Here is a 16,748-nt window from a genome sequence, read left to right as displayed (position 1 = left end):
TGAATTTCCACCTCTTTTCTCAACTTAACTCAACAGAAATGATTAAACCCAACACTAACACAAATAAATCTCCTTTTAAACAAACTCCACAGAACAAAATCTTCAAACCTAAGTGGGGCACTCAGTGTGGAGCTGAATCATCTCCTCCACTGCAAAAAAGCATCACACTGAAATAATAAAAGCTCTTAATTCACCCCGGGAAGCTATATGGAGAACACATGCTCCGTCCCAGCATGCCCTGCTTCCCATTTACACAATTAATACTCAATCTGTTGTGCTTCATGAATTAGTAAATGAATTCTGCCACAGCGTGAGAGTAAAACAGGAGAGAGAGAATAAGGGAGGGGAGGAAGGGGTAAATTACCTTCTGAAGGCTGTTTGGGTTCAGCTGTGTCTTGTCTATTATCTTAATTGCCACCTGTAGAGAAAGAGAGAAAAAAAAACATAATCGAAACCGAGCTAAATGGGACATAACAGCAGAGAAGTGTGAAAAAGAGGAAGTGGAATACAGCGATGAAATCAAATACAAAAGAGACAACAGCTCAGCAAAGGAAACTGACAACAAAGAGCCCAAAGCAGAACAGAAAATGTAAATTTTCACCGGATAAACCTCAATTTATTACTTTTAGAGATCAATAAAACAGTTTCAACATCCTCCTGGAGATAAAATATGGCAAAAAAGCAACCACAGAATAATTAACGACAGAATCGAGGAGGGAAAAGAGCACCGACGTTTCGTTAAATGTCGTGTGCTGTGTTCAGAAGATGCTTGCTCTTTCTGCTCATCAATTATGAACAAATCAAATGCTCAGCTCCCTGAAAAAATCCATTACTGTCAACAAGGGTTAGAGCGAGGAGTCTAACCCTAAAATCTTTTTAATCTAAAATCCTTTGAAGGCAGTCGAAGCTCCACACACAACCTGTCATACAGAAACTCTGAAAATGGCCTAAAATTGGCAAAAATCTGAATTAAATCAGGAACTGTCTGATCACAGAATAAACAAACAAGATTACAAATCAGACACAGACACAGTTTGAACAGACGAACTGAGGTTCAATATTCAACCCTCGGAGTTGGGATGAGCCTCGTCATGAAAACTATTTATCAGTCCAGGATGAAACTGCAGACATGAGCTGATCAGTTTCAGTGTTAGTGTGATGTGTTGAGGTTTTACTAAAAAAAACTAAAATCTGTTGAATCGTAGAGGATGGACGTGGTCAGATTCACAGGTAAAACTGGCTCAAAACATTTCAACATTTCTCAAATTCTTCTTAATCCTGGAGCTGACGATGATATTCAGGCTTAAACAGCAAATTTCTAAAGGCTACATGTTCTCTAAGTGTTAATATTTCACTGTGTTAATCTCATGTTTTGACTTTATTTTTCTACTTTATTTCCATGTATTAATATTAGCCACTTTATTAGGCACACCCCCTACAATGTTTATCAAATAAAATAGATCCTGAAGGAAATTCTTTTGCCAGACATAGCTCCAAAAAACAGTGATAGATATAATACAATGAGAGAATAGAAACTACTATTAGTAAGTAGGAGACACTGAAACTAACACTGGCAGTGAATGAGTGTAACATAAAAGTTATACTGCACATGATAACGAATGGAATATATGACATTAACGTTATGTAAAAGTAATATTTCACATGATATCTGGACTATTGATATCAGCTGTCAAATCAATTATAGGTTTACTGTTGAGGTCATAACAGTGGACTTTGTTTGGTATTTTTTGGACGCCCTATTTTCTTACATAAGAGGAATCAGAATATTAGGAACACCCCTGAATATACTGTAATTCACTCCAGTTAAACACCACCACCAACTGTGGAAGGAGGTTGTATGAATCATGAGCTAAAACTGCTGCATTTCTAATTTAAAAAGTGACATTGTTTTATCCCACAAATATTATTTTATTTATTTATTCCAAAGCCTAAGGAATATTGTTGACCATATTTCTACAGTAGTTGTGGTTTTGGTCGTTCAGAGCCGGTGTGTCCGTGCGTCTCACCTCTCTGCCCGTGAGGATGTGTCGGGCCAGTTTGACCTTGGCGAAGTTGCCCTTGCCGATGGTTTTAAGCAGCCGGTAGTTGCCGACGTGGGGCTGCTGCTGCTCCTCCGAGCTGCGCGACCGCACGCCGGTCCGGGCCGAGCGCGTGCTGATCTCCTGACGCCCATTGCTGTGAGACGTGTGCTGCGGAGAAGACGACATTACAGGTTTTAGACGACCGCTGATTGAATCGTACATACTGTGAAACATCTACGTGCAGCAGCGGTGACTCATGTTGACCCACTGTGACATACCCACTTAGGATATTTATAGTGCTGCATCCAGACAAGGAAAGTAAAGCGTTTTCTTCCACCAGACACAGATGGTCCAAGGCAGTTTCACTGTTTCAAAGCCTGGAGAGGGTGTTACATTAACTCCAAGCACCTCTCTCCTTTTTAAATGTGACTTTTTGATCAGTCAAATTTAAAGTGATAAGTCAATTCTGCCTGATATTTGATGATTAATCGATTAAATGTCAGAAAATAGTGAAAAATGTCCATAAAATACCTGTTCTATGTAAATGATGTACAAATCCAAACTTTTCCTCCATATAAAGCCACAGAACGCACAAAATCCACATGTTTAAGATCCTGAATTGAGTCTCAATTCCTAAATTAATGCTCAAGTTGCTTAAATCATATTAAAGGGAAACAGTTTAGGAGAATTTCTGGATGTTTTCCCAGTTGATTTTTTTCACCGGATTCCACTGAAAAAGACTGAAGAAGTCACTGGCTTCCACATATTAATAAAAGGTTGCATTCACGCACAAACAACTGACGACTAAATTGAAAAAATGTGACCAGGGTGAAGAACAGAAATCTGTGCTCACACAGAGGGCTGTTTTTACTCAGATACTTCTGCCTCGTGTCTTCCTCATTTTCTCGTCCTGTTTTAAACAATATCAAGTCAGACTGAGCGACACTAAAAGTGTTTCTCGCCCATTATTTTATGTCTTTTGCTGGATTTTCCTCTCTTCACTGCATGTTAAATTGTGTTCTAATGCATTAGTCACATGTGTACCACCAAATAAACTCATCAAAAACTACCCGATAAAACTGAACATTATGTGGCTGGCAGCTTCTGTCGGTGTCATATCCTGTGGTTGTCACGCAGACATTTTAAAAACAGGATGCACAGCAGAGCATACAGAAACAAATTAAGGTTTAAAACAAGGTTACTGAGAGTTAAAGGGTCAATCCGTAACAGCAGCATCTGATTCAGGTGCTGTCATCAAACTACAGGCTCTGATTCACCCCAGGAAAATTATCTAACAGAGCTGGTAAACAACCCAGAGAGCTTCATGCACTCAGTGGAGTCAGTTTAAACGCTACTCACACTCATTAGATATCTGGTATTTGATCAGAGCTGCAGCGATTAGTTGATTAATCAGTGTTCAGAAGATTAATCTGGAACAATTCTGATAATCGATCATTTGTTTTTAAAGCAAAAAAAGCACAACTTCCACAAGTTCTAGATTCACTAATGTGAGCTGTTGCTGCTTTTCTTTGTCTTGCATGATAGTAAAGTGAATATCTTTGGGTTTTAGACTGTTGTTCGGGCAAAACAAGCGATTTCAAGACGTCGGTTTCGGCTTTAGGAAACTGTGAAAGGCACTAATTGAGAAAATAAACGGGAGATTAATGGATAACTGTTAGTTACAACCCTACATATCATCAACAGCTGAAGATTTCAGGTTGACTGTTTACATGAGATATGATTTAATAACGTCTGGTGTTTACAGACGCCGTGAACAGCTGTGCAACGTTCACAAAAGTGATAAATCAGAGTCAGAATCATCTTTACTGCACAGTAAGTTTACACATACGAGGAATCAGTCTCAGTATACTGGTGCCAAAACAGTGATAAGAAACGTAAGAAAATAAAAAGTAAAAAGTACACTCTGTTTTACAAGGAACATAAATATAGATAAATTAATTGGATTACAAGTATTAGCTTTTGCCATTTTCTCTCTTTAGCACGTGTTCGATTCGCTCCCTGAAGAGGGAGATCTATCATATCCAATAATGTTCAGTCCTTTAAGAGCTAAAAACAAACTCTCCTCAGAGGATGAGTTCAGGTAGGAGGCCGCCATTTCTGAGAAGAAGAGGAAGGTACATCTCTACATATTTACATATATTTACAGCCAGAAAATAATCAGATGAAATCACTTATAAATCAGTCAGTTTGGGTCTGTTTGCTTTGGTTGAGATGTTTTTATGGAGCATTTTTAAACCGATTATAATCAGAATATTCGGCTCCATGTCGTATGTATGATAGTGGAGGTAGTCTTGTTGCAGACAAGCTGGCCTACCTCTGCTGTAAAAAAAAAAAAAAAGTGGAAAATCCTGTTTACAAGGAAGCTTTTTCACCTTTAGTAAACCTGAGTTGGATTTTAACGCAGCCAGTGGGACACTGTGTTTGACAGAATCAGTTGATGTGTCTGTCTTACGTTGTTTGAAGCAGTAAAAAGATGTAAATGCAACATATTCAGAGGTAAAACAGATCAATGAAACATAAAAGAGGACGGCAAACACACATAAACCCCAAAGCATCCTGGACTGCACTGACTATCGTACAATCAGAGATAAAACTGTTGACGTCCCAGCGTCATGATTTTGTGCTGCACAGATCTGACAGCACCACCAATGGAGGGATTGATTTCTTTTTGGGTGCTGCGTTCAAGAGCACCCCTACGACATTAAAAAAATCTGATGGATCGACTGTCCAAACCGATGCCTCATTAACAGTGGCACTGCCCTCTGCCCCGCCCGGCTCTACCCCCACCCTCCCATCCCCAACCGAACTGACCCCATTCACCCTGCCTGGAGACAATGAGAGGGGACAGTGATGCAGTGGGAAAATTAACTTAAAACCTATAATTGCGTATAAACCCACGTGAGAAGCAAACTCCACTTTATGTTTTCATACAGAGGATTACATTAACATCAGGAGGGAAGGTTGGACAAGGTCACAAAGAATTTAATTAACACTGCACGACATTAAAAAACCTCCATACGGATATTTTCAATATATCAGAGGAGGTAAAAAACGCCATAAAACAAATGAAGGTCACTTTAAATTCTCTACTAAGCAGCACAGACACACTTTAAGTCACTAAAGGAATATTTTAGGACTTCTACACTGATAGCAGAGGAGATAAAAATACCATCAACTGGGATAAGGTCACTGTTGAATACCAAAGACACGCCACAAAAAAAGACGCCTGTGTGAACATTAGCATGCAGTTTTTTCACATCAAGGACACAGAAAACATCTAAAAACAAACTGAATTCAACTTCCTGTAAGAAAAAGAAAATCCTGTTCCTCTCCAGGTTTGATTTGATCCTTTCCTTTCGCCCCCCTCCTGTTTTCAGCGGTTACTCACAAAGCTGCGGTGTCTCCTGGCTGCCTGGGAGCCCGTCATGTTTCAACAGGAAAACACTCTGCCCCGCGCTGACGATGCCCATAGAGATTCCCACAACACCAGATGATTTTTCCCAACTCAAGAGCCCCCCGAATAACCAGAGAGAGACCGAGAGGGAGACAGCAGGAGGGGGAATGCACTGATCTGAGTCAAGCCTGATACCGGTGGACGCAACAAAACCGGATTCCAGATACTATCCTTTCAAAATAAAGGCTTATAGTCAGGAATAGAAGAGTCTTTTTCTAAGACTGTCTTGTTCTAACTTGGTGTGATGCTGAAAATGCCATCAAAAAACGTCAAAATGCACCTTTAACTTTCCATATTCCATGAATTAGGGCTGTAATGAACAATTACAGCTCTTTAGATGATCAGTGAAATCATTCTAAGTCATTTTCCAAGTAACTGTTGAAAATTCTCCTTGTCCTGCTTCTCCAGAGTTAGAATTTGTAGCTTTTTTAGCTCAATTAAGATAATAAAGTGAATATCTTTGGGGTTTTTGACTGTTGGTCAAACAAAACAACACATATGCTGACTTTACATTGGATTTCAGGGAAACTGTGTTGCAATAAATTGTGATTTTACACATTTTCTGACATTTTATAGAAGAAAAGAATCAATTAGTTATGAAAATCATCAGCAGATTAATTAATGAATGTACACAGTAGGATAATATTCAATTCTCCCCAAAAACCATCAAACGTTTGGTGTTCCTGCTTGAAAAATGACGCCAATTATTAATTTACCATGAAAACTAATTTTCTTCCAATTGACTAATCAATTAATTGCCTTCTTCTTCTAATTTTACTGATTGTTATATTTTATGTTTTCATCATATGTATTCATCTGCAAATCTGTACGTTTGCAGCCACTGAAGTGGCCTAATTTTCCCCAACAGGGATCAATAAAATTTCCCTACATCTTATCACCCTCAGTGCTCTGTTTGTGCAGTTTAAGTCTTATCTCCAGCTGGTTCTCTGCTGCTACCGTAATGAGTCATGAGACTTTGATGGTATCTTTGATGGTATGTAGACATTATGTGGCTGCAGTTAACACAGATGGGATATGAGGACAAAAGGGAATTTATGGCAAAGATACAGAAAAATGGAGACAACATGGGGTATGAACTTAGAAAAACTACTGAATCCAACAGACGCACACCACAAATAAAAAATGAAGGCTGCCCAATTTTAAGAGTATGGACTACACCAAAAAGAGACTTTGGAAAACAGCTTTAGAAATAGCAGATAAAACATTAAGGAAAGATACATTTGGTGGCTCACTCTCCATTTCTTATCATATGTTGGCTGGTGAGTGACAGATGAATTCTATGAATATAGCTGTGGCTTACATATCTTTGGATTTTTTGACTGTTTATTGGAAAAAACATTAACTTCTGAAGATGATATTTTGGAGTCTGGGAAACTGTGTTGAAATTATTTTCCTTTAGATTCTGTGACAATCAAAAATCAAAGTGATTCATTCAAGTTTAAAAAAAGACAGCATAAAGGTTGAAACTAATTATTTTGCCCATTATTTTCTCCATTCATTCATCCATCATTTGACCAATTGTGTGTGGTTGTTGAGCAAAGAAAGTATGTATTTTAAAGCAATCATCTCAGATTCTGGTTGCCAGTCATTCTGACTAAATTGTGATTGAATTGCAATTCATTGTTCATTTGAATCACAAAAAAACGTGGACTGTGACTCAGAGATGTGGAATGAGGCCGGGAGTCCAGTAGAGTTGAAAATCTACTGCTACTTTTGAATTTGTGTGTTATTAAGTTAAAGAATATATCTAAAATAATGACAATAAGGAATATCTATTGATTCTGTCTATAAATAACATTAATTTTTGGGGGTTTAACTCATTAAAATGTTGCTGTAAATCCATGAAAACGAGTTTAATTTTGAAAATCCACACCGGAAGCTCTAATTGTTTAATTATAACACTTTCAGACAGAAGATTCTATTGGTCATGAGGGGGCGGGACTAATGAGCCCATATTTGGAAGCTGAGCGGTTGAAACGTTTGAGTGACAGCTGGGAGAGCCAATCGCCAGCCAGAACAGAAACTACTGTTGCCTGCCAGAACCAGCAGGCAAAGTACTGTAGTTTTGTTCGTGGTCGGGCCTAAATATCCCGACTACCTCCTAATTACCTGCAGTCACATTAAAACGCATCACTCGCCAAGAAAAACACGACTTAAGTGTAAATAAATCCAAATATTAGCAGTTAAGAAAAACTGCAGGGCGTGTTTGACGTAGAGGATATTGCTTGTTTACGATTTACCAACAAAGTGTTACCCCCCAGTGTGAAACAATTAGCTATCAGCAAATGTGCCACAATTTCAGTGAACATCCACCTCCTTCTAGAGCTAATTTAATGATATTTTAAAGCATTAAAACAAAGCACAGCTAGCAAAACAACCCAATAAACAACCCTTTTATACTTACACTTTCCGTCACCTTCTCGTTGACCGTAGGCAAAGGAGTTTTTGTTGACATCTTTTAATCGTCCTTCTTCCCCCAGTCGCCGTCTGATGTCCAAAATCCACCGACACCCTCTCAGCCGAAAAACGAAATTATTGCTTTGCTTTGCAGCTCTCTCCGGGGAAACAGTCTCAGCATGGATCGTGACAATTTTCAAAACCAGACCGGACGTGATAGAGCCGAGCACCTGAACTGTTACAGACCGAGAAAAAAATGAGCACAATGATCTTAATGTTCAGTATTTACATGGCGTGTTCATGGCCTGTGTTCAAACGAAAAATCAGTGTCCGTTTGTCCGTTTAGGTTTGAGTCAGTGAAGCTAACTAAACTAACGTTAAGGCGCTGTCGGTCGCCACTTCCAAAAAATCGCCCCCAGGCTTTTTTTTCTCACAGAAATACCTCTGTCTAGAAACAAGCCATGGCGTCGAGTGGCACCGGTGGGTATTTCTTGGAGGGATTCAAAAGGTTTCGGTGGCTGAAATACTCGCCGTCGGCTCGGTTTCTTCCATCTCCGGCGGCCCAAAGTGAAGCTGGTCTGTCTGTTTTAGGTGGGACCAAAATGGCTACTCAGCGGCTGGGCTGGATTAGGCTGCCTTCACGGACCCCGCCCAGGCTCCGACACCAGAATTTTTCATGAGCCGTCGAACAATCCACACTCATTTTCTCAATTTCTTTCCTCTGTTAAAATCCATTAGTGGTTAAAATTAATAAGTCGTCTTAGCGGTAGATACACGACAACATAGAAGAACTCTGACTGTTTTACTTAAGAAATCAAGAGTAATTTTTAGCTACAAAGGGAGATAAAACGTCCTGTTGTTTATTCTAATTTATTTATTCAAGAAAAGTTGATGCAATATTTATTGCCATTACTCTCATATTATTAATTTATTGAGTAGAAATGGATTAGAATAGATACATTCATTTATATATATATATTATATATATTAATTTGAATAAAATATCTCAGCATCTTCGAAATGTGCAAAATTGTAGCTAAAAAGAAAAATAATCAAACCGTTTCATTAAAAACGTATCTAATAAATTAAACAAAAGCTGCATAAACAAACCGATAACATATATACATATTAACTGGTAAATAAAAGCAGTAAAACTGATATAAATCTTTATATACGGTTATTTATGGACAGAATTTACAGAATGAAGAATTAACAAAATTTAATGTTACATTTTTTTATGAAATCATCTGAAACATTTTGTAATAGCTAGTCAAAAATATCTCAAATCATGAGCTCAGTATTTCTACAGTTAGTTACCATGTCATTCTGTAGAGTAATTTAATCTTTATTTATTTTTATTAAAAACAACCTTTGAAAACTTAACTTATGATTAAGCAAAGAATAGGAGCAACTAATAACCTTCAGAAACAAATAAAGGCAAGGAAGTGTCAACAAAGTTATACAAAATCCAAATCTAGCAACACCTACTGTCAGATTTGTGAGATTCACAGTCGTGAAATGTGATTCGTGATATTTCCGACAGCACGTGAACGCAGCATCAGTGAGTCCAGCTGAACGGGTGGAGGAAGTGAGGAAACCGGCTGACCTCGGTCCCATTGGACAAGAAAGTACAGAGAGGACTGTCATCGTCCAGGAGGAAATGTCTCTGTGGGAATTTTTATTGGCTTCAAAGGAAAAACTTTTCTTTTTTTTTCTGAGCAGGAACGAGTTCAAATATTAAAGGGAGGAAGACAATAACCCAGATTTTATTCTTTCAGTTACACTTTACATGAATAGACAGTTTCTAAATTGTGACTTTTTTTTATAGAGGCAGGTTTACATAACATGCTGGGTTTTATTTTTATATTCACACAATCCTGTGTAAAAGTGAATTAAAAACCACTTTTTCCCTTAAAATCTTCAAATTTCTCTGAATATTTTCATAGATTACTGTGTTCTTTTAGTTAATTATGACAAGAACAGACATGAAATTGCTGTAGTTTTTCCAGTGGGCTCCAGTGAGAGGGGCTGTTGCACTGATATCAACTAATAATAAAATAAATTCAACCCAAAGTATTTCTACCATTTTTGTTTTTAGAGACACATGAAGTAAAATTTGATTATTGGAGGTAAAAACTGTTTAAGATCGTGACTTATAGATGAATCCAATACTGAATTTCACAACTTATCTACAAATATTGTCTTGAATATAACTAAAGATAACTGACCTGTCATGTCTCCTTTTTTTGAGGTGAAAAATACAACTATGCTATTAAAAGATTACATATTAAGTCATTCTTGATTAAATTCTTATTCTACTTGTTTCTGTCCAACAAAGACTCCAAAACACAAATTTATTCAGTTTAATATCGAAGAAAATAAGCAAATATTCACATTAAAATATCTGAAACTAGTAATTTGTTTTGGCAGTTTTGCTTTCAAATGATTTAGTCAAATGTCAGAATTGTTGATGATTAATTTAAACCAGTTATTTCAGCTGTAATTTGTTAATTCATTTGTATTTTTAACTTCCCAATAAATAAAGTTTAATCCAACTTCTCAGACTGACTGTCACAAAGTGAACGATCGAGTGTGGTGGATAGCAAAACATTCATTCTTTATTGACTGGAAAAATACAGGGACCAAAAAAAAAAAAAAAAACAAACAAAAACAAAATGTGCAGTCAAAATGATCCCCAGAACACCCATGATTAAAATCCCCAAACAACTTCATTTCATCAACTGAATCGATCTCAAAATTACAGAGTTAATGTGCAGCAAGTAAAGCGCTATGTTAAGTCATGCCACGAAGCAGAGGAGGATTGTGGGAAGGAGGGAGGGGCAGGTCGTAGAGGGAGGGAAAGGCCAGCCATTTAGGTCGTACAGGGCATCGTGAGTCAAAGCCACAACACAAGAAAAGCATCATCATCATCTGAGTCTCTCAGATCGCATCAATGTCAATGTCGTCCTCTTCTTTTTCAGGCGTGTCTGGTTTCACAGTCTCCACTTTGAGCTCGCGGGCGGAGGACGAGTACACCACCTGAGGACAGAAAACACCATCGACTCAGCTGCACAGCACAAAACAGGATCGAGACGTTGGAGACGACAACAGCGACGACGTTTTACTGACACCGATCGGGGCCACGTTGCCTTAAAAATGACTTTACAAAGGACATCTGTGAATTTATTCATGTTGTTCTAACACATGTAACTGCACGATTACTTTGATTACTTTACTTAACATCAGAGGGCGAGCTGGGACAAAGTATTTCCCTTCATCTCTTGTAATAAAGTTAATAAAAGTGGTGACAAGTTACAGATTAATTACCTGCAGGCTTAGTATTATTCACCTGTAATTATTTGGCTGTAATGGTGCGTTCAGGTGTTCTCAGAAATTTCAAATCAAATTTAAAATCTAATGTTAACAGCTGAGGTGTTCTTCAGGTGGAACAGATTTTTCTTTAACTTTCTTTAACTTGTTTTTCTGACTCCCTGTTCCAACCACTGACCTCCGATGTAAATGGGACGCAGCGTAATTTAATAATTAACATCAACAGTTTGGCTGCTGTTCAGTTCTTAAAAAACGTGGCTTATTAAAAATGGGTGGGGCAGTTTAGGGTGTGACTGTAACATTATACAGATAAAATAACTAATTCAGATGTTATCAGATCGACTCCTTCAGCTCTGGACGTTTAAATATTTGCACAATTACCACATATCTGTAACGAGCTTATTTTCATTATCTACTACAGTTCCATCATTTCTTTTCTATTATTATTTAATTAGTATTATAATCATAAACCAATGCTCAGAAACCCTGAGAGCTGAAGTCGGTGAATTGAACTTTTATCCCTCTGTGACAGAAAATGAGGAAAACCTGCAAATATTCAAAATAAAGAAAATGAGAGAGGAGACTTTTTAAAAGGAAATCTACCTCTACGTTCTCATCATCTTCCTCCTCCTCCTCCTCGCTGCCCTCGCTCTCCTCCTCCGCCTCCTTCAGCCATTTGACGAAGGGCGCGGCCTTGGCGTGGATCTCTTTGGCAAGTTCCTTAGAGACGTATTTCTTAGAAACCTGGAAGAGAAAAACAAAGTCGGTGGGTCAGTCTGGAAACAGCTGGGATTAAATATGATAATCTCATTTAGTGCTGAACTGTAATTTAATGACAGAGATAATCCAAGCACGACATGTTTAACCCTCATTATTAGTGCTGGTGATTTCATCGCCTGTCTTCTATCAACAGCTAATTTGAGATTCAAAGATGGCTGCTGCTCACATCGACAGCAGTGAGCTCTGCTAATCTTACTGTTTAGAACAGTTAGTTTCACATTAAGTCCGTTTTGTTTTGATAATAAATGAAACAGAATTAAATGTTTTTTTACACAATGAAATACACTGAAAAACAAAGACATCTTTCTCCTCCTCTCAGGTGTTGTTCAGCTGCAGTGCAGATTTGTATTTTTTACTTTATTATTCCTTTTTCCTCATCACTGATACAAACCTACAGCTCTACACCCTGCAGTAGAATATTGTCCTATTAATGCATCAGAGGGAGAAGTAACACCGTCTTGTTTTGCCTTCAACTCTCAAGGCTTCATTTACTTCCACTGCTGCAGGAAAACTAAGATCCTGAACCTAAAGTTATTCCCTTGACTTGAGCTGCTTAAATGTCAATAAAAACTGAAATAACTGGGGCGTTCGTAGCTTTTATCAGTCGTTACAAATCTGAATTTTAGTATTAAATGTTTAAATCTGGTTTAACTTTCAAACTAATACTAAAGTAGCTTTTTAAAGTTTGTGTCCCTTTAAAAATGTACTCATAGCATCATGGCTGCTACTACACACACTCCAACACTCTTACCTTCTCTGCCCAGGCGAAGATGACGTCCTCCTCCAGCAGGTCAGCGTCGTACAGGTCTTTGAGGATGATGGGAACTCGTGGCAGCAGCTGGACCTGATGCAGCTTCACGACACACTCGAAGCCTCCCAACAGATACTTCTGGGCCTTCTTGTTGTTGTGGCAGAACTGAGGGGAAATTAAACCAGAAAAAAAAAAAACAGTCAGGAGAAGATGGAAAAATATAAAATCTGATGTTAAAGTTTGATCCACAGAAACGTTCAGAGGCGCTGGAAAGAAAATGATGAAAATCATTTCAGCAAATTTCCTCTCAAGTTTCAGTTTTCATCACATCTGAGCCCAAAAATAAAGACAGCTGAAACTCTCAGTCACGCATCGTTCAACTTACTCGCAGGAAGTGGCGTTTGTACTTCTTGATCTGGTCGCGGATGTTCTCGTTGAAGAGCAGCTCGCTGAGGATGAGGGGGCCCATGGCCTTCACATCCAGACGCTCTGCCTCCGCCAAGATCTCCTTATCAGCTCCGTCGATGGTTCCACTCTCCTTCTTTTGCTAGAGGAGGAAAGAAAACCGGTTTATTTTTTACAAACATTTACACTTCTCCTCATATTCCCAATAACACAACGTTCTCAGTAAAAAGAAATTTAATGAGCATATTATTAAATATACATCAGTATTTCATTAAACATGGAGATTTAAAAAAACACAGGAAAGGCAGATTTAAAAAACATAGATACAGTTTTTAGTCATTTATCATTTTACAGATGGAGGACTGATCGATCAGGATGATAACTGATAAATGAATCTATAATGAGAACAATGAGCTTCTTCAAGGATCCTCATATTAACCCTCTGGTTGTGTCCATCATTACAGCAGAATGTGACATTAGAGAACAGATAAACAGCAGTCAGATTCTTACTTTGACAAAGTTGTAGAACAGGTTGACCCTCTCCTCCAGGGGTTTCTCCAGGTCCTCGCTGAGCGTCAGGTTCTTAGCGTGGTCGCTGATCTCCTCCATTCGCCTCCGCTGCGCCTCCTCTGTAGTCTCCTCCGCCCAGTCCTCGTCGTCGTCGTCTCCGTCCTGACGAACAGACACACAGAGAGACGGTGAGAGGAAATAAAGAGGCGAGGGTACAGAGAAATACATGTTTTAGTTTTCTACTGAGAGATGTTGGAAGAGCAGACGTCTCCAGCATCTAACAGAAACTATAAAACTAAAAAGTTAAATTCCTTCACAGGCACAAAGACGACTGCAGACACTTCAAACTCGAGTGAATCTTTGTGAACCTGATCTGTTTGACGGCTCTGAGGAAAAGGAAACTCAGAATGAACACGTTCAGGTTTCAGGATTTATAAAGTTCTGTCTTATCTTTATGAACCTGCTATATGTTCAATTAGAAGAAATACATGTAATTTAAAATCAGTCTATCAATAAAGTTCAAACTGCCGTTGCTACAGAGTTCTTAAGGATATTGATTTTCCATGAACCCAGTGTACGGGCCGGTGTTTCCCACAGTAAATCTATAACAGTTTCTGTGCCTGCTCCTTAAAATACTGGTTCTGAACCACGAAACCTGAACAAGCAGAACAGAATTTCACAAGAGTTTTAGGTGGAAAATGGTGGAAATTAATAGCGTCTATGTTTGTAACCTGCTGAAGAGACTAGCATGTGAATTACTTCATGAAACTAACTAAAGTGGCACTGGACTTTGTCACGCTGGAATCGGTTTGTGTACTCCTGACTAAAACAAAGATCAGCTCGGTCATTAAACTCTGGCCACAGTGTCTGAGAGACCGTGTGGTGAGATTATTTAAACTCAGCAGTTTGGTGTAAAGTGTCCGGTCGTTAATATTAAGCTGGAGGAACAGCTCAGTGCTCGTCCCTGAGGGAGGGAGAAACCTGTCGGGGTAAGATAACCCACCACAGCCTGGGGGGCGTCAAAGTTGTCGTGGTTTCCAGCCTCGCCGCTGCCAGAGCCGTTCTCCTTGTCCTTCTTGCGGTTCTTCTTCTCCTTCTCTTTCTTTACAGATGCGGATCCACTCTCATTGCTCTCTGCCGTAGGACAATAATTGTTGTTACAACCAGAACTGCTTCTGTCAGCGTTTAACAACAACAACAAGACGGACAAAGTCTCACCCGGTGGGTTTTTGAGGATGAACGTGCAGAGTTTGTGTCTGGTGTCAAGCATGCCGCGGTATCCACAGGCCTTACAGGAAGTGCCAATGGTTTGTTTCTTGGGATTGACATGCTGCGAGGAGGAAGAATAAAAACCTGTTAGAGCTAAAAAGCAGCTGCTTTAAAATATGAAATTAAAATAAAATGTCCAAAACCAAAACTTCATCTCCCAGACGCTGCGAGACATTTACCAGATCAGTTTCAGGGTTGTCACACTCGGGACACAGCACAAATTTTCTGATGAACCCATCAAGCATGTCCTGCAACTTGTTCGCCTCGTGGGATCCGTTGACGATGTAACGGTCGTTTTTGGTATCAAACTGGGTCTGAGCGCCGAGTTCACAACCAAAAAACTTGGTCGGGTCTGTGGAGGAGAGCGGAGACGACGTCAGGAGGTAAAGCAGGAGGAGACAGAAGGAGCCGTCCTGATGTTTTGGTGCAAACTGACTTGTTACGATGCTACACACAGTTACTTACATGTTGGAGGCCTGTTCAGTGCCTTTGCAACATCAACCATGTTGACAATAACTGTCTTGATTCCATTCCCTTTGCCTTCAACCTGGACACATAATAAAACACCACGTTTCCACTTCTGTAGTAACTTCAGAAACATATACGACAATTTATAGAAAGCGTGATGAACGTGCCGTTACCTTGGCAATCAGACGGGGCATCTTGTAGCGGTAGAACTGGTCTGACACGCTGCGGTTGACGTTGACAGACATTTTGGCTGGATGTTAGCACTATCAGTAAGATAAAAGGATCTTGGTTGGGGATTTTTCGGGATCTTCTGCCTGGAAAAGAGGGGATGACATAAACGACTGCAAGCGTGCTCGGTCTCTGACATGAAAAACGTTGTGCCGCTGTGGCCGCAAGCTCCTTGCTTGAAGGCTAGATTTCCACCACACAGGTTCCAACGGCTGCGCAACAGCTCTGAAAGAGGAGAGGGAGAAAAAACAATCAATATTTAATGAGGAAAATTATTTAAGTCACTTCATGTGTCCTAACAAGCTTCACCAAACAGATTACTACAACAAAACACTTAGTGCTGGAGTTTATAGAAGTGTACAAGGAGCTGAGCTGAATTAGTTTATCAACAAAAACTTAATTGCAAACTGGTCTGATAATTTTTAGATTTAATCATTTTTCAAACAAAAACTACCAAACTCTCTGATCTCTGCTTTTCTATTGTGAGGATCTGCTGCTTCTCTCTGCTTTTATATCACAGTGAAATGAATGAATTGGTTTCAGATGGTTGGTTAAAGACGTCACCTGTTGTAGTGGAAATTCTCCACGAGTCATTAATCAAATAAATAATAAACCAATTCATCTGTAATGAAAATTACTGTTACTTACAGCCCTCATCATTTACCTTAGAATGAAAACAAGATGGGATTTTATTTGAAGGCATCTGTGTTAGTTTTCTGGGAATAACCTCCAGAATATTTTACTGAATTTTTCATCTTTTAAGTTTTTTTTTTTAAATCAAAAGTTCTTAAAACCTCACAGGTTGAAGCAGCCATTCTAATTCAGAATGGAAACATTTGCTTAACCATCTAAGTTTTTTTGTGGACTCTCAGACAGTTTGAACCTCAGGGGAGTCTGTGACAAAGATTTTGTTGTTGTCTGACAGTTTATAACCCAAACAGTTGAGAAAATAGACACATCAATCATTACATTGCGGCTGCAGCCCTGATTATATCATTTATTTTGTACTGAAAGTGGTTTGAACTCCTGACAGCTCACAACCCACAGGAGCCGAATAAAACTGATTCCTGTG

The 16,748-nt window shown here is 38.9% G+C and overlaps 1 protein-coding gene across 1 annotated transcript in view; it reads right to left on the bottom strand.

The window, feature by feature from the left end:
• Positions 1-10,526: 10,526 nt before the first annotated feature.
• Positions 10,527-16,748, bottom strand: part of LOC108889830 (eukaryotic translation initiation factor 5) — a 37,038-nt gene continuing 30,816 nt past the window's right edge. Inside the window, exons 2-11 of the mRNA XM_051077954.1 lie at positions 15,622-15,901; positions 15,446-15,527; positions 15,160-15,332; positions 14,930-15,041; positions 14,715-14,845; positions 13,712-13,873; positions 13,182-13,343; positions 12,797-12,961; positions 11,869-12,009; positions 10,527-10,974 (exon numbers count right to left, since the gene is read on the bottom strand). Coding sequence (XP_050933911.1) covers positions 10,876-10,974; positions 11,869-12,009; positions 12,797-12,961; positions 13,182-13,343; positions 13,712-13,873; positions 14,715-14,845; positions 14,930-15,041; positions 15,160-15,332; positions 15,446-15,527; positions 15,622-15,693 — 1,299 coding nt within the window. The 5' untranslated portion in view covers positions 15,694-15,901 and the 3' untranslated portion in view covers positions 10,527-10,875. The remainder of the gene's footprint in view (positions 10,975-11,868; positions 12,010-12,796; positions 12,962-13,181; positions 13,344-13,711; positions 13,874-14,714; positions 14,846-14,929; positions 15,042-15,159; positions 15,333-15,445; positions 15,528-15,621; positions 15,902-16,748) is intronic.

Source organism: Lates calcarifer, linkage group LG19 (genome assembly GCF_001640805.2).
Source record: "Lates calcarifer isolate ASB-BC8 linkage group LG19, TLL_Latcal_v3, whole genome shotgun sequence".
In the NCBI taxonomy this organism is placed as follows: domain Eukaryota; kingdom Metazoa; phylum Chordata; class Actinopteri; family Centropomidae; genus Lates; species Lates calcarifer.
This window is presented reverse-complemented; position numbering and strand designations above follow the sequence as displayed.